Below are 25,723 nucleotides of genomic sequence, written 5' to 3' on the forward strand. Positions count from 1 at the left end.
ATTTTCTAAATCTGGTATTTATTTATTTTTATTTATTTATTTTTTTTAGCAAGTTGCTCATTGCCTATTTCCCCACGTTTTTTAAAGAAATCATACCAAATGGGGCGTCGGTGGCTTAGTGGTAGAGCAGGCGCACCATGTACAAGGCTGTTGCCGCAGTGGCCCGGGTTTGAGTCCAGCCTGTGGCCCTTTGCTGCATGTCACTCTCTCTCCCCCTTTCACGCTTGTCTGTCCTATCCATTAAAGGCTAAAAAGCCCCAAAAAAATATCTTAAAAAAAAAAAAAAAATCATACCAAATTTTTCAATGGTTCGAATACTTGGAAAAGGCGTCTGAACGCAGCAAAAGAAAAGTGATGTTGCGCCAGGTTTCAAAGAGTTAAACATTCACATCAAACGGAAAAATCAAAGTTAAAATGTAGGACGAAACCTCTTAAATTATTCTCTCATAAGTGTTTAATAGTCAAAAAAATCTCAGCTATCTGCTTCATCACGACAGTGTGGACGATAACTGTCATCCTTTTTTTTGATTCAGATGTTGCTAAACTTCAAACAAGTGAGAAACCAAGCACAAAAACAAAATCCTTCGTATTAAATAACCAACACTTTTTTAACTTTGGTCGAAAATTGTGTTCTTGTAGAACTCATCACTACTAGTAAGACGGTTATTGATGTTTTCAAGGCTTTTGGTGGATGGACTGACAGTGAAGATATAGACCGATTGTATCTCTGTGGACTGTGAGTAACCACAGAAAAGTTGATGAGTATTTAGCCAGTTGGAGTTGCCTTGTTGCCAGCTCCCAATAACACCTATGTCAGTCGATTCTTTTGACAGAGCAATAAGGAGCATCTCCAGAGGAAGTATTTCACTGCTGGAAAGATGGTCTTTTAACAAAACTGGTCCATCTTTGCAGCAGAAAGAAGAAAATCTTTTTTAAATTGGTGCTACGTGACCAGAGAAAGAGGAAAAGGGCTTTTGCTTAAGACGTAGAAAACCTACAACTACCAGAATGCACTGCATTGCACTGGATGAATAAACACGCCAGCTGGCGGGTGACGTTATGAGAGCTTGGCTGGTTTTCCACAGGAAACAACATGGTGTTCAGCTGGTAACAAACAATATCAAATTACAGTTATATGGTAAGCTAAAATATGTTTCTGAAAACATTTGAGGCAAAAGAAACTTGGTTTGAATTTGATCTGTAGCGATTTGTAGTGCCTGCTAACTTGAATGGGGAAAAAGATATTTAATCAAGCAGCTCTTCAAGACTTTTAAAATGTTATCGGACCAAATGGATCAAATCTTGATTGTGACATGAGTCATTTCTCGAGGGTTGTGATGGTCAAAAAAAATATCCACTGATTTACAAATGGCTTTTTTGCCATGTAAGTTAATAAGAAAAAGACTTTTGCAGCTGCAGGGCATCACGTGACGGACCTTAGAAACTGCAGTACCATTGTTTGGCCATTTTGAAAATTTGCTTCAAAGCCTGGCACACTTCCTGTGGGCCTGCTTTGGCCTCAACTCATTTCGCTTTGTGTCTTTTTCTTGCCTCTTCTGCTTGTATCTCAAGTTGGAGGGATGAATGTGAGCAAAATAATTGAGCATGTACAGCCACTACTGCGCACATATGGGCAAATAAAAACAGTTATAGCAGGTTTAATGTGCTTTAAGCATCATACTGGTCACTTGAAAGTTAAAAGAATTTGATCCCTCTCTAGCTTCCCACTGCATTTAAGTGGAGCAAGCCATTGGCACCACGGCCAAGGGACTAAATACTCCGCCTGAGGGGGATGTTAGTAGAAGCTCCGAGGTCACTGAAATAATCATGTATCATCCTCTGGGGACCAAGAATGCCTGTATTTTCACAGCTCACCTTCAGTAATGAGCCATAACATGTTGTGTGCCCCCTCCAATGATTCAGCACAGTCACATCATTACTGCTGGTGCTGAGCTTCCAGGGCAGACAAATAAACAACAATGTTTTACATGCACTGTAATGAGACAAAGTGCTGTTCCAAAAACAGGGATTAAACCTGCTTTTGTTTTTTTTTTTAATGGCAACGGGGTGAGCTACAAATGTGTGGCCATCCCTTACAGTTAAGCCTTTCATTGTCCAGCTGAGCTGAGGGAATAGAGAAATATATTGCACAGAGACACTGATCCAAGATTCATTGCCAGATTAGGCTGCTGGCTCTGACACTGTTCAGGCCCTCTTGCTGTCGACTGGTGCCAGTGCTGTGGGCAGACCCAGAGTTGAGGCTGGCAGACACATCCATTAGATAAAGATGGGTGAATGGTCACAATGTTTGCAAGGACACAGCTGCCCAGCTTCTTTGAGATTACTAAAACACACAAACAGCTCTTCTGTCTTCCAAAGACCTTTATGTAAGCATGTGTGGACTTTTCCTGTCTGTATGGTGGGAACTATCTGTGGTGACAATGGAGGCATTATCCTGAATGTGACTGCTTCAGTGTAGATTTGAGAAGTTTGGTTTCCTCAGGCAGCTCTTCTCAGCTCATTTATGGGTGCTTTGACTTGTATAAACTTTTACAGTACTATTCCAGGGGCGGCACAGTGGTGCAGTAGTTAGCATTGTCGCTTCACAGCAAGACGGTTCCTAGTTCGAACCGGGATGGGTAGCCCTTCTGTGCGGGGTTTGCGTGTTCTCCCTGTGTGGGTTTTCTCTGGGTACTCCGGCTTCCTCCCACAGTCCAAAGACATGCAGGTTAATTGGTGACTCTAAATTGGCCGTAGGGGTGAATGTGAGCATGAACGTTTATCTAGGGTAAGGTAGGATAGGCTCCAGCCCACCAACAGGTTAAGCTGTTACGGAAAGTGATTGAGTGAATGAGTATAAATTCCCAGTATTTGCAATGATGAAAGTAGGGCTGGATGATACGAAGAAAAGCAAATACCACCAGCCTGTTCTCACTCCCAGGTCGTCAGATATTGATGCTTTTTCGTGCCCATCAGCCTCTCACAGCAATGCACAGGGCACCCTTCAGTGTATGTGACACACAGCTGAAACACACTGTAACTTGGTTAATGCTGTGAAATGGTTGCGGGTAGGTTTTGACAACGTAACTACTTGCTTACATTTAGAAAAAAGATCATGTTTCGGAATAAAAGTAGAAATACCGCCTCACAGTTGTATGCCTTCACAAAACTGTCAAGTTGCAGTTACAGTTTACGTCCACATTTTCCCCTCCGCAGCACAGATCTATACAATTAGCACAGTGTCAAGATGGACACACAAGATTAGTGTCACTAATTCAGTATCTAACCAAATTCTTCCCCTTCTGTCCCTGAGTAATGACCAGAAAAGTGATTTTGCAGAATGTTATGATGTCACAGAAAGCTGATGTAAAATGTCATCGCTGTCATCATTTTATCCTGTTAGACATTTGTGTGTAATTTTGTCATAATTAGTGTATGAATTCTTGAGTTATTGCCAAAAACATTATTTGTGAGGTCATAGTGACCTTGACCTTTGTTTGTGCCAAATCTGGAGACACATCTCTCAAGGTGCAGAGGCCTAGTAAGTATGGCTCATGAGGTATAACGGGTCATCTTCTAATCATAAGATCGGTGGTTTGTTCTATCATGGTATTTTTGAGCAGGATACTATACCCTAAATTGTGCCCGATGGCATGGGTGCAGATCCCGGGGGGGGACGGGGGGGACATGTCCCCCCCAACTTCTGAAAAACACAAATTGTCCCCCCCAATTCTAAATAACCTAAATGAAATTGAACAAATGTATACAGTAGTCCCATATACTAGGAAAAAAAGGGAATATGATGAGGAGAATTGGGAATCTGTGAGAGGCGAGAGATGAGAACATGAGTGGACATAACATGCCTGAGACCCTGAAACAAGAAGTAGCATTAACTAACAGCAAAGCAGTGAAAAGGAGGGGGATGGCTGGCTCCATGTACTATTGGCTGTTTAAAAGAAATAAACAGTAAAGGTAAGCATATGATTCTCTGTGTAGTGCTTTTTGAATGACTTGGTGATGGTGATGAGCATCTATGAAATCATGAAATATGCTGGCAATCTCAAGCGCTCTGTGGGCATGATTTGCATGCGTACAATTAAAAAAAAAAAAAAAAATCACAACTGACTGTGTCCCCCCCAAACCTGTCATCAGATCTGCACCCATGCCCGATGCCTATACCAGGTTAACAGGTGGCACCTTGTATGCTAGCCTGGCCAACAGTGTGTGAATGGGTGAATGTGACTCTGTAGTGTAAAAGCACTTTGAGCGGTCGAAAGACTAGAAAGGCGCTTTACAAGTGCAGTCCATTTACCATCCATTTACATTATTAACATGACAAATACATCACGTGAGTGGCGTCAGTGTCACTGTATGTTAATTGCATAAGGTTACATTGAAACAACGACAACTTTTGGTTTCACACAAGACACGAACTGCTGTCTCCTGGGTGAAAGTCTGTTTGTTTTTTGTTTTTGGCCGATCAGCCCCTTCTCCCTCCTGTCCATCGTGGATTTTCTTGCTCTTTGTAATGTGTCAGTTGCTCTCAGTGTCATGTACTGCCATGGATGGGTTTACATTGGAGTTAGCTGAAAACTGTGCATCTCATAGAAGCTAAACAGGCTGATATCACAACATTTTTGACCAAATATCTCTATCGATATTGCAACGGTATTGTACAATTAACTATTGGCTCTTTCACATGGTAATTACACAATGAGTTTTTTTCGGTAAATAATCATCAGTTGTGTCAATGTAATAACTAAGTGTAGGGATGCATGATAGTATCGGCATGTCATTGGTACTGACCAATATTGGCTTTAATATGAACTATTAGAATCAGCCAAAATGCTTTTTCTTATTTTGCACAATATTACATACATTGAAAAGTATTGTATTTCATGTCTCCATCCTGGGCCATCACAATAAGTTTATGCATGTATAATATGGAGTAAATTCCACCACAGAAGAGACTTGATGATGTGGGGAAAAATGTGTATATATCGATATTGGTGCTCAGTCAAATTAGCTGTTACATCATGACATAAGGGATATCAGCAAAAAATCCAGTATCGTGCATCCCTACTAAGTGGGTCTAAAGGCAAATAATAAAAGAACAGCTGGAGAAATCAAAGTTCACTCAAAAACAGAAAAAGACAACATCTACAATATTAAGACACCCAAAATTTGAGATGATATGTAGTCTTACAACACAACATCAGTGTATTTCCATGCCCTTATTTGAATTGTTCATTCATTAATTCATTTTTACATAAGTGTCATGCATTTCTTTTGGCCCATTCCAAATGGGATTACTAGACACTGTCATTTTGCCTCTGCACAGGCGATAGCTGTGGCCGGAGGCATTAAGATTTTAGGTTGTACGTCCATCTATATGTCTGTCCTATTCTTGTGAAGGCAATATCTGACAAGACAGCCTTGAGGGAATTTGTTCAAATCTGGCACAAATGTCCACCTGGACTTGCTGATGAATTGAGTCAATTTTGGTGGTCAAAGGTCTGTGGTCGAGGTCATAGTGACCTCACAAAACATGTTTATGGCCATAACTCGAGGAAATCATGCGTTAAGAAAAAGAAAGAATATAATGATGAAGTAATGATATTTTATACGCAAAGGTTCAAAGATCATCTTCACTGTGACATCATAATGTTCTGCAAAAACACTTTTCTGGCCATCACTCAATGTCATAATTCAGGAACAGAAGGGGAGACATTTTGTCAGATATTGAATTGATTGGTGAAGCATCCATGTTTTCACAGACATGGATGTAAACTCTAAAAGCATACAACCATGATCGGTAATTCTAGTTTTATAACTTTCTTCCAGTCTTGCGTGTACAAAACAAAACATGGAAAAGGAAAGGGGAAAAAACAAAAAAAGAAACTATACCAAACATCTACAGATTATCTAAATTGAGAGCCCTCTTTCTTTTCTTCCACGCTTTCTCTGGATAAGTGGCTAATTTTGTTTCAAACGTGAACAGATATTTCAGTCTGTGAATCTTCCATATTTACAAAATCGAACAAAATCTGTTTTTATTTTACTAAATAAAGCAACGCGTCATTCATAGTAACTTTGATATAAACTTGGTAGAAAGGTTTTCCAACTTTTAGACTGCATCTAATCATTGTTTTCTGCATTTCTTCATCCATATTCCAACCTGAGATAGGCCCATTCCACAAGTTTACAGGCTGACTGACTTGTTTAGGAGCTGGACAGTCAAAAATGCTTCACTGTCAGCCAGAAACCACCAGCACGACAGACGCTGCAAGCTGCTGGATGAGATGATTAAATGCTTGGTGCTCTGTTCTCCCCAGCACAGCAAACAGCATCCTGCGTAGAGACAGAACTCCTTATCCGCTAAGAGCAAGCAGAGCAGACAGCTTCCTGCCTTGAGCTCTTCTCTCTCTGTAAGCTGAAGTGGTCATAGCTTCACTTTGCCTTGAAGCATTTCTATGTGAAAATGTCCAAACATTGCTCTTTACTGTCCGGGGTGAGACATACAGTATGACAGGGTGGTCCAAAATAGCAAAGCAACCTAACTGGAAAAACAAAGACAGTTATGGAGTTTGACACAAGCATCTGCTCTACAGCTACTCTAAAAGCCACTGCATGTTGTGATGGTCTGAGCTCCCAGAGACACAAAAACCTCCTCTAGGGTTATGCTTACTGAAAGGAAGTGCAATACGAGAATTAAAGAAGATGTATAGAGTAAATCCATCCACTCATTGCTGTAAATAGCTGTTACAAAGCAACGGTTTCAAGCAGGCCTACCTTCAATTTTCTACATCATTCTCACATTTAGACATGGATGGTGAAGGTATAGGCTCAGCCGGAAGCATCATGTCAGGATGTGCTTTTTGTGGTGGAGGCTCATTCCTAAGTCAGACATCAGCTCTGACACCATCTATTGTGAAATGTAAATGGTCTTTTTTTTTCTTTTTTGCTGTTATCACCCTAGAGATGTTTTTATTTATACCACAAAGGTGTAGAGAGGCAATGCTACAAATTGCAAACACCAGTTACGATTATACACTCAAAAAATTAAGGTTTTTCTGCTGGTGCCATGCTCTGTAATCACTGTATGACAAGTTTCACCACCATACACATTCAAAATGTTACTGCGATTTAGAGGGATAACTTCATTCACTGGGCTGACTGCCGGCAACTTTTAAGGTGGAATGTTTACTTGTAATGTTACTCAATGCATGAGTTGTTAATGTGAATCAATCAGCACACCTTAAATTTCACTGTGACAACTTTGACCATTCTATTAGTTTTCTCTTGGATATATATATTCATTTCGACTGGATTTTGTGAACTGCATATATTCTAATTGTCACTTGGAGAAAAAAAAATGTGGCGGAGCATCGTTCCTGTGGACTCCAACAACACTAAACCCCTGAGCTTGCCTGAGAAGGACTAAATGCACAAACCCACTGTTTTTAAGTATCCCATGGAGAGAGACTCACTGCAGCTTGTTTTATTGTGTTCTGAAAATGTTGGCGTGCAGCCTCGTTCTGTGGACGATAAACTAGGTGCAGACTTCCATCTGTGTCACTGCTGATGAGGAAATACAGTGAGTGCTGGACGGCACAGTGAGTGACAACAACCCCGCCCACATTTAAGAGTACTGTTTGCAGTGGAAACGCCAGGGTCTAGGTACCATGTCTGAAGGGTTACTTTTGATTCTAAAGGTACCATACTGAAAGTGTTTGTAGGAAACAGGGCTATACAGTAAGCAGAGAAAATAGGTGAGCACACATTAGCAGGTTGTAGGCTAGTGGCCGATCTGTGATGTGCCAAACAGCGTCTGAGAAACACTGGTTTATAACATGAAACTGCTTTAGTCAGCATTTATACCGGTTTAATTCATGTGGTCTGTCTGTTTTGGAGAAGACAAGACCTCTGTGGATAAACCTCCTGAACAATGAACATTGACGGAATTCTAACCCAGAGGAATTTCAGCTGGTCACAATGTGCAGTCCTCACTGCTAGAAATCTGCCTAAATCTCACACACTGCCTCTTTAAAATGGGGTCATGTTGGAAGTGTAGCGTGTACTTAAATCAAATAAACCTTGACAAGACCAAGGCACAGAACAGTAAATGCACCGTGGCTGTTTGATACCAGTAAAACATGAGCATATTTTGTATTTCTGGATGCTATTTCACACTCCCACATAGACAACAAAGCATATGAGAGAAGCAACAGGAATTTGTCTTTCCAAACACAAGGCTCACTCCAAACATGGATCCAGATTTTTTTTTTTTTTTTAACTATAAACTGTGTAGGCAATTTTGAAAAGGATATTCAATCACAGTTCGATGATGCTCCACCTCACTCCCATGCTCTCATAACACATAATCCACTCCCGCACCCCACTCGTGGGCTCCGAACTCTGTGCTCCAATCTATCATGTGGTTAAATCTGAACTCTTATGTATACTTTTGTTTGTGTAGATGTTCTTGGTGCAATTACCAGCATGTACTACACGTACCAGCAGCATTGTAGGCTAGACGCAAGCTTTATCTGTTCCTGCAGAACTGCACATACAGTATTATTGTCTCAATTTAGTGTGACTGGGTATTTCAATTAGTTTCCAATTACATGCTGTTTCTGTGAAAATGATTTCATAAAAAATGCATGAAGGATGCCAACAATCCAGTGTATTTTCTGTATTTACTCTCTATACAACACTGAAATAAGGGATTTGATATACAGCTCTGCAATGTATCCCACTGAAGGATTATTGGAGTGTTGCTCAAGATCACTGAGGAATGAAGCCATATAGTGACATACAGTATGTGCATGATCTGAGAGACTGAGCTGAAATAGACAAGGTGAAAACAGATAAGTGAAACAGGCAGTGGGTATTTGAGGGTAAAAGGCAAAATATCTGCAGCTTTGTTAAAAATGTCAGTTTTCTAATTGGCATCATTTTAACAATTGATGATAAAAAACATTTTAGGTATTGCCGTTTTCCTGCACCGACCACATTACTGGATTATTTCATTAACAGGAAGATGGAGATGTTATGATGCGATTTGCTAATCTATTCAAAGTCACCATAGCTAATAGAGAGGACAACACATTAAGGTCAGAGGCATGCTGCACACCAGTTGCTGCCATGTCGTGTCCCTCAGTGAAGAAAAACACAATGGGCCCCATAGGTGATATAAACCACCCTGCAGCCATGGCATTTTCATTCCAAGTTTTGACATATTATTCAGTAATGGAACCTAGTTTGTATGAAATATATATAAACAAAAAACAGTAAATTGCATTCTTACTTGGTAAACACACCGAGCTATTCATCATGGCCACCCACATGCTCAAGTGCCTCTGTTGTTTCCTTGTGTTCCTTCCAGTGATTTCTTGATTGGTTTCTTGTTTAACATTTAGTGTAAATCTTGACACACAGAACACACCTATATTGATTTAACCCCTCATCTGCTGTGTAATATGATACTGTTTATGATGCAACTGCACAACAAGCAAACGCAGCCAGCACACAATGGAGATATTCTTGGAACATACAGTACAGAATATTTTATTAGACATGAAAAATGAATATGTGTACTTAACCTGGTAGTATAGTATATTGTTGTATATGCTGGAGTATAGTATGATGTAGTACAATATGGTAAAGCAAAGTGTGGTGTAAACTGGATTATTGTCTAGTATGGTTCTATAGTACTATAGTGCTTGAGTATAGTGTCGTATACTCTGGTGCATTAACAGTATATTACAGTATAGAATTATACAGTATAGTATAGTATGTATTCATATATAAATAAAATTAAGATTATTATTGTATGGAATACAGTAAAGTATAAACTAGCGTATAGTACAATATCATATATGTACTGTATACCAGAGTAAATTATAGCAAAGTAGTGTGATATAGTTTCATATACACTGAAGTATAGCATAGCATAGCACAGCATAGCATAGCATAGTATAATATACATGGGGGTATAATATGGTATACAAAGGACTAAAGTATAGTATATTATAGTATACACTGGGTTATAGTATAGTGTACACTGAAGGCAAATATTTACTGGGGTAGAGTGTAGTATGGTGGAGTAGCATAGAGCAGCGTATACACTGGGGTATAATATGGTATACACAGGACTATAGTATAGTATACTAAGGTCACTGGTGTATAGTATAGTTTACACTGGTGTATAGTACAGTGTACACTGGAGGAAAATATTTACTGGGTTATAGCATAGCATAACATAGCATAGTAGTATAGTATAGTACACACTACAGTATACACTGGAGTTAAGTATAGTTTACACTGGTGTATAGTACAGTGTACACTGGAGGAAAATATTTACTGGGTTATAGCATAGCATAACATAGCATAGTAGTACAATATAGTACACACTACAGTATACACTGGAGTTAAGTATAGTTTACACTGGGGTATAGTTTAGTATAGCATAGCATAGCACAACATTGTATAGTATACACTGGGGTATAATATGGTATACACAGGACTATAGTATAGTATAGTATAGTATAGTATACACTGGAGGATAGTATTGACTGGGGTATAGAATAGTATAGTACAGTATACACTTGAGTTAAGTATAGTTTACACAGGACTATAGTATAATACAGTTTACTCTAGGGTCAAGGTCAAGATGCAGTTTACTGTCATTCAAACATGTTAAAAACACGAGGGAATGAAATTAGATACCCAGGTCCAGCAGCGTACAGAATAAAAAACATTTATAGTATAGTATATGGCATAGTACACACTGGGGTGTAGTGTAGCGTAGTACAGTTTACACGGGGAAATTATAGCCTATAGTAAAGTATACACAGGACCACAGTGTAATATACTGTAGTGTAGTGTAGTGTAATGTAATGTAGTGTAGTATGGTTTACACCGGGGTAAAGTATATTATATAGTACAGTATACACAGGACTATAGTATAGTGTAGTACAGTTTACACTAGGGGACAGTATAGTAAATGGTATATAGTATAGTATACACAGGACTGTATAGTGGTGTAGTGAAGTACAGTTTATAGTATAGTATAGTATAGTGTAGTATGCAGTAGATAGTATAGTATAGTATAGTATAGTATAGTATAGTATAGTATAGTATAGTATACACTAGGTAGTATAGTATAATATAGTGTAGTATACACTAGGTAGTATAGTATAGTATAGTATAGTGTAGTGTAGTATACACTAGGTAGTATAGTATAGTGTAGTATAGTATAGTATAGTATACAGTAGGTAGTATAGTATAGTGTAGTCGTATACACTAGATAGTATAGTATGCAGTAGATAGTATAGTATAGTATAGTATACAGTAGGTAGTGTAGTATAGTATAGTATACAGTAGGTAGTATAGCATAGTATAGTGTAGTATACAGTAGGTAGTATAGTATAGTATAGTAGAGTAGTATACAGTAGGTAGTATAGTATAGTATAGTATAGTATAGTATACAGTAGGTAGTATAGTATAGTATAGCATAGCATACACGAGATCGTATAGTATAGTATAGTATAGTATAGTATAGTATACACTAGGTAGTATAGTATAGTATAGTATAGTATAGTATAGTGTAGTATACACTAGGTAGTATAGTATAGTATAGTGTAGTATAGTATAGTATAGTATACACGAGACAGTATAGTATAGTATAGTATAGTATACACTAGGTAGTATAGTATAGTATAGTATAGTATTGTGTAGTATACACTAGGTAGTGTAGTGTAGTGTAGAACACAATGGATTATAGTAGAATGTTGTATACACTTGAGTATAGTGTAGTACAGTATACACAGAAGTATAGTACAGTGTATTATTATGCTCTGGAGTATAATATAAAATAGAAAACACTAGGTTAAAGTGTGCTGTTGTTTTGGGATGTACATTAATGAATAGTAGCCTACTGTAGAGACGAGTAGAGAGTACGGGATATGTAGCAAAATGTAATGTTAACTTGATTTAGTGTAACAACTGTTGCAAAGCAAATTAATATAATCCGACTTTTTTTGATCACTGTTCCTGTGCTGTAGAGTTTTTAATTATTCTGTTAATAATCACTACATCATGTTTACAGTAACAAATAAAACCACAGGCATTGGTGAGGCTCGCTGTACTTACAGGTAACTGTTTCTCCAGGCAGTTGTTGAAGTTTTTGATTTGGTTGGGCTTCAGCTTCTTGAGGGGGATTCGCGTTTCCCCGATGAACTCGTTGTGGCGAAATTTGTCCTCATCACACACTGAAATCCTGAGAGGAGAAGAACAGAGCAGGTAGAAGAAGATGAGAATGAAGTGAGGCTCAGGTTGTCGCTGAAAGGAGGCTTACAACAATAAAAACCTGTCATTTTCCACCTGCAGCCCATCAACCTCCATCACAGGGATTCAATCCTCCCCCAAAATCTCCACTTCACTCTGAAGCTGCTCCCGCTGACTCTCTGGGACTCATAGCACTGAAGCAAAACCTCGGTAGTTCTGCGGTGAAGGAGTTCATAAGACTTTTGTCAGGCTCGATCAGCATGACAGATGATGATGGGATAATTATGCTTTAGGAAGCGTTCAGCCATGTATGTATCAAAAGACTCAAGTGAGAAGAGAAGATGTCCAGACATATTTCAGATGATAGAAAAATGACATTGTTCCTGTTCATGCCAAAATCATTTACAACTATTTCGGGACTTTAACATGAGCCCATCATGCTGTGCTCATCTTATTTACTCAATTAATGCAGCTTCAATTGAATTGTGCCACAGTGTATGGTACATTCTGTCTGTTTGCATAATGTGCCCATTTTCTGTTTTTTCACAGAGCACATAAACACAATACGCGCCCTCCTTTCAATGCATGACAACATCCTTTTGAAAACATTACTGTATGTTTGCCAGTGTATTCTTCAATTAATAAAAATAAGATTCATTATATTTCACAGTGTAACTGCTTAGAGAAGATAATGGCTGATGGTGAACTGAAAGGCAGCTCTCTGTTCAAAGCCACAGAGGACAAAGGCTCACGTACACTCCGAGCTTCACTTTTACTTTCCAGACTGGAGATCTATATTCCTCTCCGCCATTTCATTATATTATGCATCATGCACCCTGTGGCATGAGTAATATGTATTAGCACTGCTTGTAGGGGATACGGCGTAATAGGAATCACAATGAAACATGACAGATAAAAAAATAACTTATCTGCTACATGGACAGGTGGTGATGAATTAGAATTTCAATTTACAAAAATAAATGGTTCTCTCTCAGTATTGTTGGTGGGAAATGGTTTATTAAGGCACTGTTATGTGAATAGATTTTCTTTGGCTTGCGTGCAGACGAGTGTCGATCAGATCACATCTGTGAGAAGTGGCTGATGTTACTGACATTCCTTGTTGTTGTGGTGGTACTCACTGCAGGGAACAACACTAATATTTCTCCTGCTCTGCAACACAAAATAACCATAAAATATTTGCAGAGCGTTGATTAGGTTGTCAGTTATTAACAGTGATTTAGCAATTACTTCACCAGCTGTGAGATACAGTATGCATGACTTTTAAAAATAACTAATCTGAGGTTTGAAGAATTGATAAATTATTAGAAATAATGCAATTAGATTTCAATTACAGGACGATCACAACATTAATGTTGATTTGATGAACAGTTGTGCATCCCTCAGTCCTTACTCCAATAAAGCTCATCATGCATGAGTGGATCATGAACATCCAACTGGGTGACAGTCGTAGAAATGATCCACCCAGCTTCTTGATGCTCCAAAGCAGTGGTTCAAATGTAATTATTTTGTAATTATTTTATTAGACATAGGATTAAAACAAGCTTGCTACTGCTGCCTTTTGTGATGATTTACAAACCTGTCCACTCTGTAGACTGTAAAGGTGCTTCACTGCCCTCATGGTTGAGTTGTGCCTCTTTCAATCCGACAACATCATGTTATTAATAGACATTTACATAATCGATTATTGACATTTGTGAAGTGATGCCAAATCTTTCATGTCCGTATAGTGATGCATCTGAGAATCACTTATTTCCCCACCCAGTGTTAAATGTTAAGTGGTGCTTCAGTCACTGTTTCCTGTATAGACACTGAACAGTTTACTGTATATTTCACTGTTGTTTTGCATCATCACTGAGAAGCTGATGGATTGTTAGCAGAATGTACTCAATCCAGTTGCCAGAATAAATAGGACTTATGTGGTCATATGGGTTGGAGGGCTTGTTGAAACCAAACACATTTGGCACTAGATGAAATGTTCAAGGCCCAGTATGTAGGATTTTGGGGGGTATATTAGCAGGAATGGAATATAGTATTCATTGTTTTGGTGTCATTTGTTTGAAATCAACTGATACTAAGAATCATGTTTTTGCTGCCTTACAATGACCCCTTTATATCTACATACGGCGCAGGTCCTTTTCCATGGAGTCTGCCATGTTGTTTCTATAAAAACACAGAACAGACCAAGCAAATGCAGAAGTGTCAAAAACTGCAGTTCCTCTAATGGCCACTTGAGGCTGGCTCCCATGTTAAAATGGCAACCTCAGAGCTAAAATAAACATGTTTACAGCCTGGCACCAAAATGGTTTTGGTCTCTGTAGCTAATTTCAACATTCATGACAACTGTACAGGGGGTGGATTTGGATCACAACACAGCTACACAGCTGCACCCTCTTGCCAAATATGGTTATTTCTGGCTCCAAAATATCAAGATGGCAACAGCTGAAATGACGAACTTGAGGCTTCAAAACAGGTGTCCGCAAACCAGTGGGTTGAAGTGAAAGCATCACGGAGTGCTTTGTCAAGACGGCAGCAAGACCTCATTGTCCTGTTTTCATTTTGTCTCCGCTGAAGAACGATATATTAGGGTTATTATCAATATGCAGAAAGTGTTTCTTTCACCCAACTATGGTCACTTCTGGCTAAAATAAAAAAACAAACAAGATGGTGGTGGCTGTAATGCTTAACTTGAGGCTTCAGAGGAGCATTCCACAAACCAGTGGCAGATGCCACGGTAGCTACGTTCATTATTTATACAGTCTATGGATTGGACAAACTAATACAGGCTTTGTGTTTTCACGTTGGCAAGTGTAGCTAGATCTTTGAGGGATAACCAGGGTTATTACAATTCCTTGTTAGGGGGACATGGATGTATTCATCAAATTTCATGGCAATCCCTCCAGTTGTTGCTGAGATATTCCACTCAATAACACAAAAATAAACCTCATGGTGGTGCTCAAGGAAACGTCAGGGGGTCACCAAAGTCAGTAGAGGTTCATCATCAGGTGACCACGAAAGCTTGTGTCAAATTTGATGACAATCTTTGATCTGAACCACCTGTACAGCAACAGTTTCAGCAGCCCTAACACTGCCTAACGATGGCATGGCCTCTACACCAATCAGTTTTTCTCAGTAGCTACAACAAACATACTGTTGGGTGATATAATGAGCTCCTGGCACTAATTGGAAGTCACAACTACAGGTACAATCACACCAGAAACACACACTGCAGTTATTTACTCCCTCCACTGTGTGCGCGCACCTATCATTAGGATAGACTGTATACTGTACTGTAGCTCCCGAAATGATTACATATATGGTTATGCAACGTACTTCTACTACAGTGTGAACACTTTGGTAAAAATAAAGGAGCAAAGAACAGTGAAGTAACACTTCCATTGCATAACAGTGTCATGTTAATCATGGGAAGCAGACGCCTCTGTTCCAGGTTTTAGTCTATTCTCAGGTGTCGTAGTGAAATACAAATAACCAACAACAACAGGAAGTTATCTCACCCAAACAAAAGTGTTGTTTGGAGAGCACACAAACACAAAGGATTTCCCGGCTGTTTAACTGATCGGGGGCTATCACACGTTCAGGTTCGCCCTGGCACCGAGACGTGTGGCATAAATTGTAGTGCAAAAGAATACACAGGATAAATGACAACAGCAGTCATTTCTGGGTAAAACTGCTGTTGTCAAATAAAGGCTGTAATACGGTGATTTACCTCAGGAGCCATGAAGAAGAGACACTGTCAAACATCACTGCTCCCTGAAACTTATTCTCTAAAGCCTTTCTGGTAGTGAAATATACCATCACATGGAGGGGAATGTTTCCTCTCTTTCTCCCCTTACTTCTTTTCTTTATTTCTCTTTCATTTCCTTCCCTCGTTTTCTTTGTTTCGCGTCCTCTTATTTGCTTCCTGTTCTTTCCGTTCTGTCATTTCCATGTCTTTTCTTTTTATCCTTTCATTCCCCTCCATTCCTCCATGTTCCTTCCATCCTACTCCCCTTTCTTTCTTGCTTTCCCAACCTTCCATCACTCTCATTACCTTCCATTCCTTCCTCCCTAATTTCTTTCATTTCCAGCCGTCCTTCCTTCCTTTCCTCTCATTTTCTTCCTTGGTGCTTTTTTCCTTCAATTGCTTTCATGACCTTACCCTCCATCCTCCCTTTCCTCTTCCTTCCTTTAATTCCCTTCCTTCCTATGTTTCTTCCTCCCTTTCTACCCCCTTCAGTCCTCTTATTTCCTTTCCTCCCGTCTTGCTTTTTTCCTTCAGTTGCTCTGATTACCTTACCTTCCATTCTCCCTTTCCTCTCCTTTTCCTTCCTTCCTTCCTTCCTTCCTTCTTTTCCTCCTTCATTCCTTTAACTCCCTTCCTTCCTCCCTTTCTTCCCCTTCCAGTTCTCTTATTTCCTTCTTTCTTGCTTTTTTTTCTTCAATTGTTTTCATTACCTTACCTTCCATTCCCCCTTTCCTCATCCTTTCTTCCTTCCTTCCTTCCTTCCTTCCTTCCTTTCCTCTCCAATCCTCTTCTTTCCTTTTGTCCTTCTGCCCCTCCCATTCCTCTCATTTCCTTTCCTCCTCCCCTTCCCTCCTTGCTTTCCCACCCTTCCATCACTCTCATTACCTTCCATTCCTTCCTCCCTAATTTCTTTCATTTCCTCTTTCCTTCCTTCCATTCCTCTCATTTTCTTCCTTCCTTGCTTTTCCCTTCAGTTGCTCTCTTTATACCTTCCATTCCTTCCTTCCTTGCTTTCATTACCCTCCATCCTCCTTTTCCTCTTCCTTCCTTTAATTCCCTTCCTTCCCTTTCCAATCCTCTTCTTTCCTTTCGTCCTTCTGTCTCTCCCATTCCTCTCATTTCCTTTCCTCCTCCCCTTCCTTCCCTCCATCACTCTCAGTACCCTCCATTCCTTCCTGTCCCAGTTTCTTTCATTTACATCCTTACTTCCTTTCCTCCTTTCCTTGACTTCCATTCCTCTCATTCCCTTTCTTTCTTGTTTGCTTTTTCCTTCCATTGCTTTCATTACCTTCCTGTCCTTCCTTCTTTCCCTGTGTATTCCTTTAATTCCCTCCCTTGCTTCCCATCCCAGTCCTCTTATTTCCTTCCTTCTTGCTTTTTCCCAAATTGTTTTCATTACCCTCCATCCTCCCTTTTCCTCCTCCCCTTACTTCCTTGCTTTCACGCCCTTCCATCACTCTCATTACCTTCCATTCCTTCCTCCCTAATTTCTTTCATTTCCATCCGTCCTTCCTTCCTTCCTTCCTTCCTTCCTTCCTTCCTTCTTTCCTTCCTTTTCTCTCATTCCTTCTTTCCCATTCTTCTCATTTTCTTCCTTCCTTGTTTTTCCCTCAGTTGCTCTCTTTACCTTCCCTCCCTCCCTTCCTTCCTTCCTTCCTTCCATTCCTGTCCTTCCTCCCTTTCTTCCCCTTCTAGTCCTCTTATTTCCTTTTGTCTTGCTTTTTTCAATTGCTTTCATGACCTTACCCTCTTTGCTTTCATGACCTTACCCTCCATCCTCCCTTTCCTCTCCCTTCCTTTAATTCCTTTCCTTCCTTCCCTTTCGAATCCTCTTCTTTCCTTCTGTCCTTCCGCCCCTCCGATTCCTCTCATTTCCTTTCCTCCTTCCCTTCCTTCTTTGCTTTCCCACCCTTCCATTACCTTCTATTCCCTCCTCCCTAATTTCTTTCATTTACATCCTCCCTTCCCTTCTTCCTTTCCTCTTTTTCCTTGTCTTCTATTCTCAGAATGTCTATGAATACGGCCCCTCGACATCTGCTACCTGCCCCTCACACGACAGATTGTCGGTCAGTGACGTCTCTGTAACATCGTATTGAGCTGTGTGTAGGTTGTCTACTTGTGTGTAGACAACCTACACACAAGTGGGATGCTGAATAAGCGCATTAAAATGAATATTTTATATTATTAATGTAAACTTATAAATGATGACTGGTTATGCAGTTTTTTGAGGCGGGCAGCACTTACTGTCTAATGAGCATGAACTATAGCAGAGTGTCACAAAGAAACTTAGAATATATTTTGCAAAAAGATCCAAAGGTTTGAAAAAGTTCAGTATATTCACAGCTTTAAGGAACCTATAGTGTGAAAAGAATCGGTCTGTCTATCACAAGTTTTTTCCACCTTCCCCCTCATTCTGTCCTTTTAGCGGTCATTGTCTTCCTCTTCACTGTGGGAACAAATTGGGTGTAATAAGGTTGAGAGTACCTGAGTGTTTTGCGGACCATATCCTCGTCGGTGATGCCGTAGTAGGTCAGGGTCTCACTCCAGACAGGGTTGAGTGTGTTGTGCAGGGTCTTGGTTCTAAGTTTATTGGCCTGAAAGACAAACAGAGAAGTTGGCTGTTTAACAGGATTGAACATCCTCATTGATTAACTGCCGGTTCCCCTCCTACAGCCCAAGAGAGCTCATCCCTCAGGTGTCATCTTTCATTGAAATGCTGCCAGAATTATACAAACATCCCTGAAAATGTACAAAGCCTCTCCGCCCTGTTGAAAATTTGTCAATGTGTTGACGTCTGGTGGCATGCACGCAAACACGAGCTCACTGTTGCATATTGAACACTGTCGGGGATGAAAGACAAACAGCAGACTGCATTTACATGAAGTGACAGGTATTATCAAAATAATGCAGGAAGTGAATGATGTTGAATACACTGAAGTTAAAAGATAGTTACAGTGGCTCAGTTCATGCTCAGCCTGTTCCAGTTTCTGTCAGTACCACAGCTTTGAGAAAACAATAGTTCAGTTGTCGACCTTAATCAGGCATTAAAGTCACAGTTTAAAAAAACATATTTGTAACTGAGCAACAGGCTGCAAAAATACTGCCAACAACACACACCTAAGACAGTTAGTGCGATAGATTAAGTCACTAATGATGCAAACATTCAATGAGACAAACACCAAATCTTAAGATCCATGGACCCCTCTAGGGCCGATGTCACAATGATGTCAGTTTGTTATCTGGAGGCAAAACACGACTCGCCATCACAGGACTGTAGGCTACATAGGAGCCAGAATAGAAGGAGTCATGGCTCAAAACTGAAATTTGAACACATACCAGTCTGACCTTACATGGTGCGTTCTTAAATTCAGTCTGACGCTCTATGCTAAAATGAGAGCCCTGTTGGTCAAAGAAACGGAGTGTTATAGTTCAACATTCACTCCGCTCGACACTCTGCTGCTGTTTCACCAGACAAAGTGACCAGAGTGCACTCTGCCACTCTGAGAGTGCGGTGCTCTGGATAACTTAACGGTACATTCAGACAGTGTTACAAATTTATGAACACTCCAGTTTGTGTCAGAGTGCACTCTGACACTCAGAATGAGTATTTCTGAATGCACCATTCACATCATCTTCCTCCATTGTCTAAAACAAATCAACAGAACTTGCTAACTAGTGCTAGCTAATGTCTGTGGAGAACTGTTTTGCCTCCACCTAAGCCCCACCCACCAAAAAACATCATACTGTTTACTAACAGTAAAAGGGTCTATAGAATCAGATGGAAAAATAGAAAAAATATCAACTCATAATAGGAAAAAATAAAAATAAGTATCAATCTTATTCATCAATAAGAAAAGTTCAAATACACCCAGTATCCAGTGTAAACTAGAAATTTCAAAATTGGCATTTGAACGGGAGTTTAGAGCTGGAGTGAGGATGCAGTTAGCTTAGCATAAACACAGGAAATAGAGGGAAAATGGTCAGCCTGTTTCTATCCAAAGGGAATAACTATGCCTACTAACACCTCTAAATGTGTCTTATTTAGATTATGTATCACTTTTGTCTGCACTACATCCATCCATCTATCCATCCATTTTTAACTGCTTATCGGAAGCTGGGTCGTGGGGCAGCTGGCCGAGCAAAATATTCAAGACGTCCCTCTCCCCAGCAACACTTTCCAGCTCCTCCTGGGAGACCCCAAGGTGTTCCCAGGCCAGATGAGATATGTAATCCCTCCAGCGTGTTCCGGGCCTCCTACCAGTGGGACATGCCTTGAACCCAGGAGGATCCTGATCAGATGCCTGAACCACCTCAACTGACCCCTTTCTACGCGAAGGAGCAGCGGCTCTACACTGAGCCCCTTCTGGATGTCCAAGCTCCTCACCCTATCTCTAAGGCTGAGCCCAGCCAACCCACAGAGGAAACTCATCTCTGCCGCTTGTATTCAAAATCTGGTCACTACCCAGAGCTCATGACCATAGGTGAGGGTTGGGACGTAGATGGACCAGTAAATCAAAAGCTTTGCCTTCCGGCTCAACACTCTCTTGACCATGACAGTCCGGCACAGTGCCAGCATCTCTGCAGATGCTGCGCCAAACCCCCGATCCATCTCACGCTATATAAATGTAAAAACAACAATATGTCAATTGCTGTCTCAACCCAATTGCTAGAAATCCCAAACAACTGGAATGAAAGTGCCAACAGTTAACACATATCCTAAATAGAGTTCATAAGATCATGAAGAAAGAAATAGTGGCAGTCACTAATATCTAATGAAGTCGTTTGTTCAGTAAGATGACAGAGCATGGAACAAAGGATTTGTCAAAGATGTTTCATGTTGCTTTGTGCACCCTGAATCATTTTGCTGAAGGGAGTTTTTCAAATTCATGAAAAAGAGGATGAGAATTCTTGTAGTGATGTCTCTTAAAAACAAAATGCTCTTCATGGTACTATCCCCACCAAAGAAGAAAGGTCACTACAAAACACCCACACTGAGAGCCTAAAAAACAGCTGGAACCACAGTGATGACTCTAAAAACATCCAGTTGTGTTGTTTGTCTTGAACAGTGATCTGCAGATTGTCGTGCCATCCACCATACCCTCCAACTCCCCATGACAAAGCCAGCTCATGTATGTCACTGTAAAAATGTTGATATTATATGTATAAAACATGCAAACATGTATGGTTTGTACAATGCCAACATTTTCCTCTGACGACTGGGCTGGCTGTGTCCACTCCCAGCTGTCCACACTCCACTTCTGTTCCTTGTGTCCAACTAAAGTGCAGGTTGGCAGATACGGCGAATGAGCACTGCTTTTGGTTTTAGTTTCTGTGCAGGAATGATGATGCCAAACCTTGAAACCTCACTGTGACAACATTATGCAAGCTTTTACATTTAATTTTGGAACTTTACAGAGAGCCAAGCTTTTAGACAATGCTAGGTTAAACACATCCTGACTCCAGCTCTTTACTTATCTAATAGTCATGAGACTGACATTGATTCTTTGTTCACACACTCAGAAAGAAAGTAAACTATTCATTTATTTCTTGGAAGGAAAAACAAGTAAAATTGAAAATGCAATATTGCAGAAGTTGACAAATGGAGAGACATAACAAGAAACAAAAAAAGGAGTCAATGAAGGAAAAACAAGTGGAATAAGTAAGACAGTTATTCTGATTCTGCTGTATTGATTTTGATCAGTCTGACAGTGGTTTAGGAATGCAATAGTAAATCTCTTTTAAAAAGTAAAAGAAACCCATGCAACACGAAAACAACCGAAATCATCACATCACACTGACATTTATACTAGTGTGGTGGTGTCTGTGCCACTCTGTAGTTATACCTCCACAACACTAGTCAGCGGCTGGGTTTCCGTGAAGTGCTGTAAAGTTTAGTTGATTCAAAACACACATACACAAATACAACAAGTACACACACAAATACAACGAGTACACAAATCAGTTTCACTATAACTCGCAGCATTCACAGACAAAGCACTTGTCTTTATCTATACACATTTTCCCCACAAATACAACATGCTAATGTTTTTAGCACAAACCTATGGCATTTTACATTGTATCAATTAGCCTAGCGGCTAGCAGGCTTTTCCTCTACTCAAATGAAGCCATGGACAACACAACATTGAACAAAGGTAACGTTACAAAATTCGGCTCCATTACAACTCACAAGATTCACTGACAAAACAACTGTCCTATACTAAACATGTTTTCCAAACAAATACAACATACTAACGTTATTAGCACAAGTCTATGGCATTTTACATTGTATCAATTAGCCTAGCGGATAGCGGAGATTTCCTCTGCTCATATGAAGCCAGGATAAATCACACACTTAATATGTTATTTTTATTTATTTTTTTGCTTTATTGTCTTCACAATTTATTGTTTCTTATCTGTGAAATAAAAGTAGTGTAAAGTTTTGTTTCCACTGAGGGAAATGGTTTCAGCTTACAAAGATAGACAGGAGGTCTGTGTCCTTGTGTAGTTACATTTCTGGTGAGGTGCATGTGCCTATGCTGCGGGTACGGCGTTGACTTGACATAGAAGTATAAATCCTGCATCAGGCTTTCCATGTAGGCGCATGGAAGGGCAGAGAGATGTACTCTCTCTGACTTCGGCTTTCTGCGTAGGCCTAGGAAAGGCAGAGAGCCCCCAGAACAGAGCCATACCACCAAATATAATACTGCAAATGGAAAAAGATGACCCAATTGACCCAGTGAAAACATTTTCTTGATTAAAGTGTTCCTGACTGAATTATATGAATTATATAATTTTAGATGCATTAATGTGTTAATCACTTTAACGCTGCAGCTGGAAAAGGTGGAGCTAATTAATATACATTTTATATTGACCTATTCATTTATATACTGCTGAGAAGCTTGTGAATTTCCCCCCAAGGCCATCAATAAAGTCTGACTACATTAACATATCATAATTTACTTATTTATTTGTATTAATAGTATGACTCCGCAAAGCACCTAAAGCTATCTTATGTATGTAGTTGAGTAAGAAGTACAGTATTTGTCTCTGAAATGTAGGCTAGTGGAGTAAAAGTTTAAAGTAGCAGAACATGTAAATACTCAGGTACCTCAAAATTGTACTTAAGTACAGTGCTTAAGTAAATGTTGTTTATTGAATAGCGATGATGTGAAGATGATGGACACTCCGCTGACACCGTCTTGCTTGTATATAGAAAGGTTTATTACAAGAAGTACAGCATCAAATCAAGCGCCTAGGAAGCCTGAGAGAGAGTTAGAAGCCAAATATGAACTACTCTGAATAACGGCTCAGTTTACCCTGCATATATAGGTTGGTTGTTTTGATGAACTTTGAAACAAAATGTGACAAGTGACAAAGAGACAATCTAGCTGGAATCCAACCTTTCATCTTACTTATCTATCCTTGACCTAAGCCATAATAAAATCTTGACCTGGGCCCCTAACTAATCATATAAGACCCCGGTCATCACATAACATGTGGCACGTCAGATACTACATAAATGAAGTGACTTTCCATCCCTGCTCTCCAGACAGATGTTGTGTTACTGTGGTCTATATAAAGATCCTTCATGGATGTATCAGAAAAAAAGCCAGTGAGTCACTTGATTATCAAGAGCTGCATCAATAAATATCAAAGCAGACATCAGACTGTTGCATAGCATTTACACTGACTCACTTTGTCAGAGTTGCATCAATTGCAATGTAGCAAGGTGATAAAACTGACTGTGACAAGTGACACAGCTTTATCAGTGTGATATTGTGCAGGGAAATCCTCTGAGCACGCCGCTGATGACAAGAAGAGGACGATATGATGATACTGTCTGTGTTGTGAGTCATGGGTGAGGACATGTGATTCTGTGGAGTTTAATCAATTAGCTGTGTGCCATTATTTGCAAGTCTGATGGCAGGGATCCACGTAATAAGGCTCTCGCTGATTGTTCCTCCCTCAATCAGTGGTTGATTCCCAAAGGAAGGACACACACACACAAAACACACACAGAATTTACAATGATGTTTTTTGGGGTGATAACCACATTTTGTAAAAAATGACAGGACATCTCTGAGGCTGGCACAGAATATCATGTTTTTATTATTTTTAGCTAAATTTAATTATTAAATTTGAAATGTGTGGATTCTATTAATTAGAAATTTCTTTCCTCAGTTCTTAACTTTTCTAAATTAAAACCTCTTCCAGGTTAAACACGGTGGCACACAAGGGAATGTTAAGGCAAAGAAAGTCCGAGTAGGGCAGGTGGGAGGGGTGGTGGATGGGTCCAACAAACACCGACCTTCACCTGGGAGAGTGGCGTTTGCGTCCAGTAAGATTCTAAAGCTTAAAGGCACTGTATGTAAGAATGTGGCCAAAACGGTTACTGCACTCAAATTCAAAATCCTGCCGCGAGTTGTGTCCACCCCCCTCCCCTACAGATTCGAGGTTGCTGGACAGTGACATGCTGGAGACTGATATGTTTGCCCACGGACGGCTGCCGTGGCAGGGCCACGTCGCTGCGTCCTTGATTTTTGGTTTTCCAGTTCGAGCAAGTCCGGCTTCTCTGCTGCTAACGCTGCTGCCGGGATACAGCTGAGGAGAAGCTGGTTGCTAATGCTATGTACTGGGACACTGCTAATGCTGCTTGCTGTGCTGCTGTAGCTCAGTCGTAACTGTAACTGATGCTGAGACTCCACTGACTGCGTGACTGGTAGACGGTGGTGGGTGGCGCAACAGGCCAAAACACAAATTCAAAACATAAACATGATTTGCAGACTGCAAAAAAATTTTTTAGGATGCAAATATTCTGGCTGTACTATTGTTGTCGGTGAGATCAGTATGTTATATGAACATTATTCCTTAGTCTCTGTGACATATTAGGATGATTTTACGACTATTTGCTTTAGATTTCTTACATATAGCTCCTTTAACCCTCTTATTTTGTCCTAAACCCAACCACATACATTTGTTGTTGAAGGCAAAAAAACATCAATTCGCGGTGTTTTACTGACATAGCGTGGCAGGTATAATTTGACATGGCGTCCCAGAACATCAACAACCAACACACCCAGGGTACCTTTCACGTCATATCTGGACGTGGAAAGTCCATGACCAAACGTCAATATTTGATGAGATTGGAGTGAGAATGTGTTGTAATGGAGGCTCTGTTGACCCCAATATGTGTTGCAGTTATTGAACATGATTGCTGGGGTGAATATAAAAACAATTTTCCTGTGTAGATGCATTACAAAAAGTCATGCAGAACAATAGGGCTGGATGTCTGTAGTACTTGATACCTTTAAGGTATCGACTGAAATAACCCAGTATCAAGTAGTAACGAAACACCTTCAGTCAAACATTACCTGCACTGGATCCTTTTTGCGCCAGGGGTCTGATCCTGGACCGTCCTGACTCCAGACTGGACCAGCAAACTTTCTGTTGCTGCCATCTCTGGAGCTGCTCTGCTCCTGTCAAATGGCTGTTTTAAGTCTTAAGTTTTAAGCCTGGTTAGCATGAGCTAACACAGCTGCAGCAGCTAACATCCAACAATGAGCCATTGAAATGTCCCAACAAACTTACACTGACATATAAATGACTCAACTCTTTTGTTAAAACTTATAATAACTGTTAGGTATGCTATCGGTTAGCCCTGTCACTGTG

General features: G+C 40.0%; 1 protein-coding gene across 2 annotated transcripts in view; it reads right to left on the minus strand.

Annotated features, from left to right (window-relative positions):
- doc2b (double C2-like domains, beta) overlaps nucleotides 1–25,723 on the minus strand; it is a 255,155-nt gene that overhangs the window by 25,967 nt on the left and 203,465 nt on the right. For both annotated transcript variants that reach the window (XM_033609357.2, XM_033609347.2), the window contains 2 exons: nucleotides 18,539–18,648; nucleotides 12,157–12,283 (listed from right to left, as the gene is read on the minus strand). In XM_033609357.2, the coding sequence (XP_033465248.1) occupies nucleotides 12,157–12,283; nucleotides 18,539–18,648 (237 nt within the window). The remainder of the gene's footprint in view (nucleotides 1–12,156; nucleotides 12,284–18,538; nucleotides 18,649–25,723) is intronic.

The sequence above is a fragment of the Epinephelus lanceolatus genome, chromosome 11 (assembly GCF_041903045.1).
Source record: "Epinephelus lanceolatus isolate andai-2023 chromosome 11, ASM4190304v1, whole genome shotgun sequence".
Classification (NCBI taxonomy): domain Eukaryota; kingdom Metazoa; phylum Chordata; class Actinopteri; order Perciformes; family Serranidae; genus Epinephelus; species Epinephelus lanceolatus.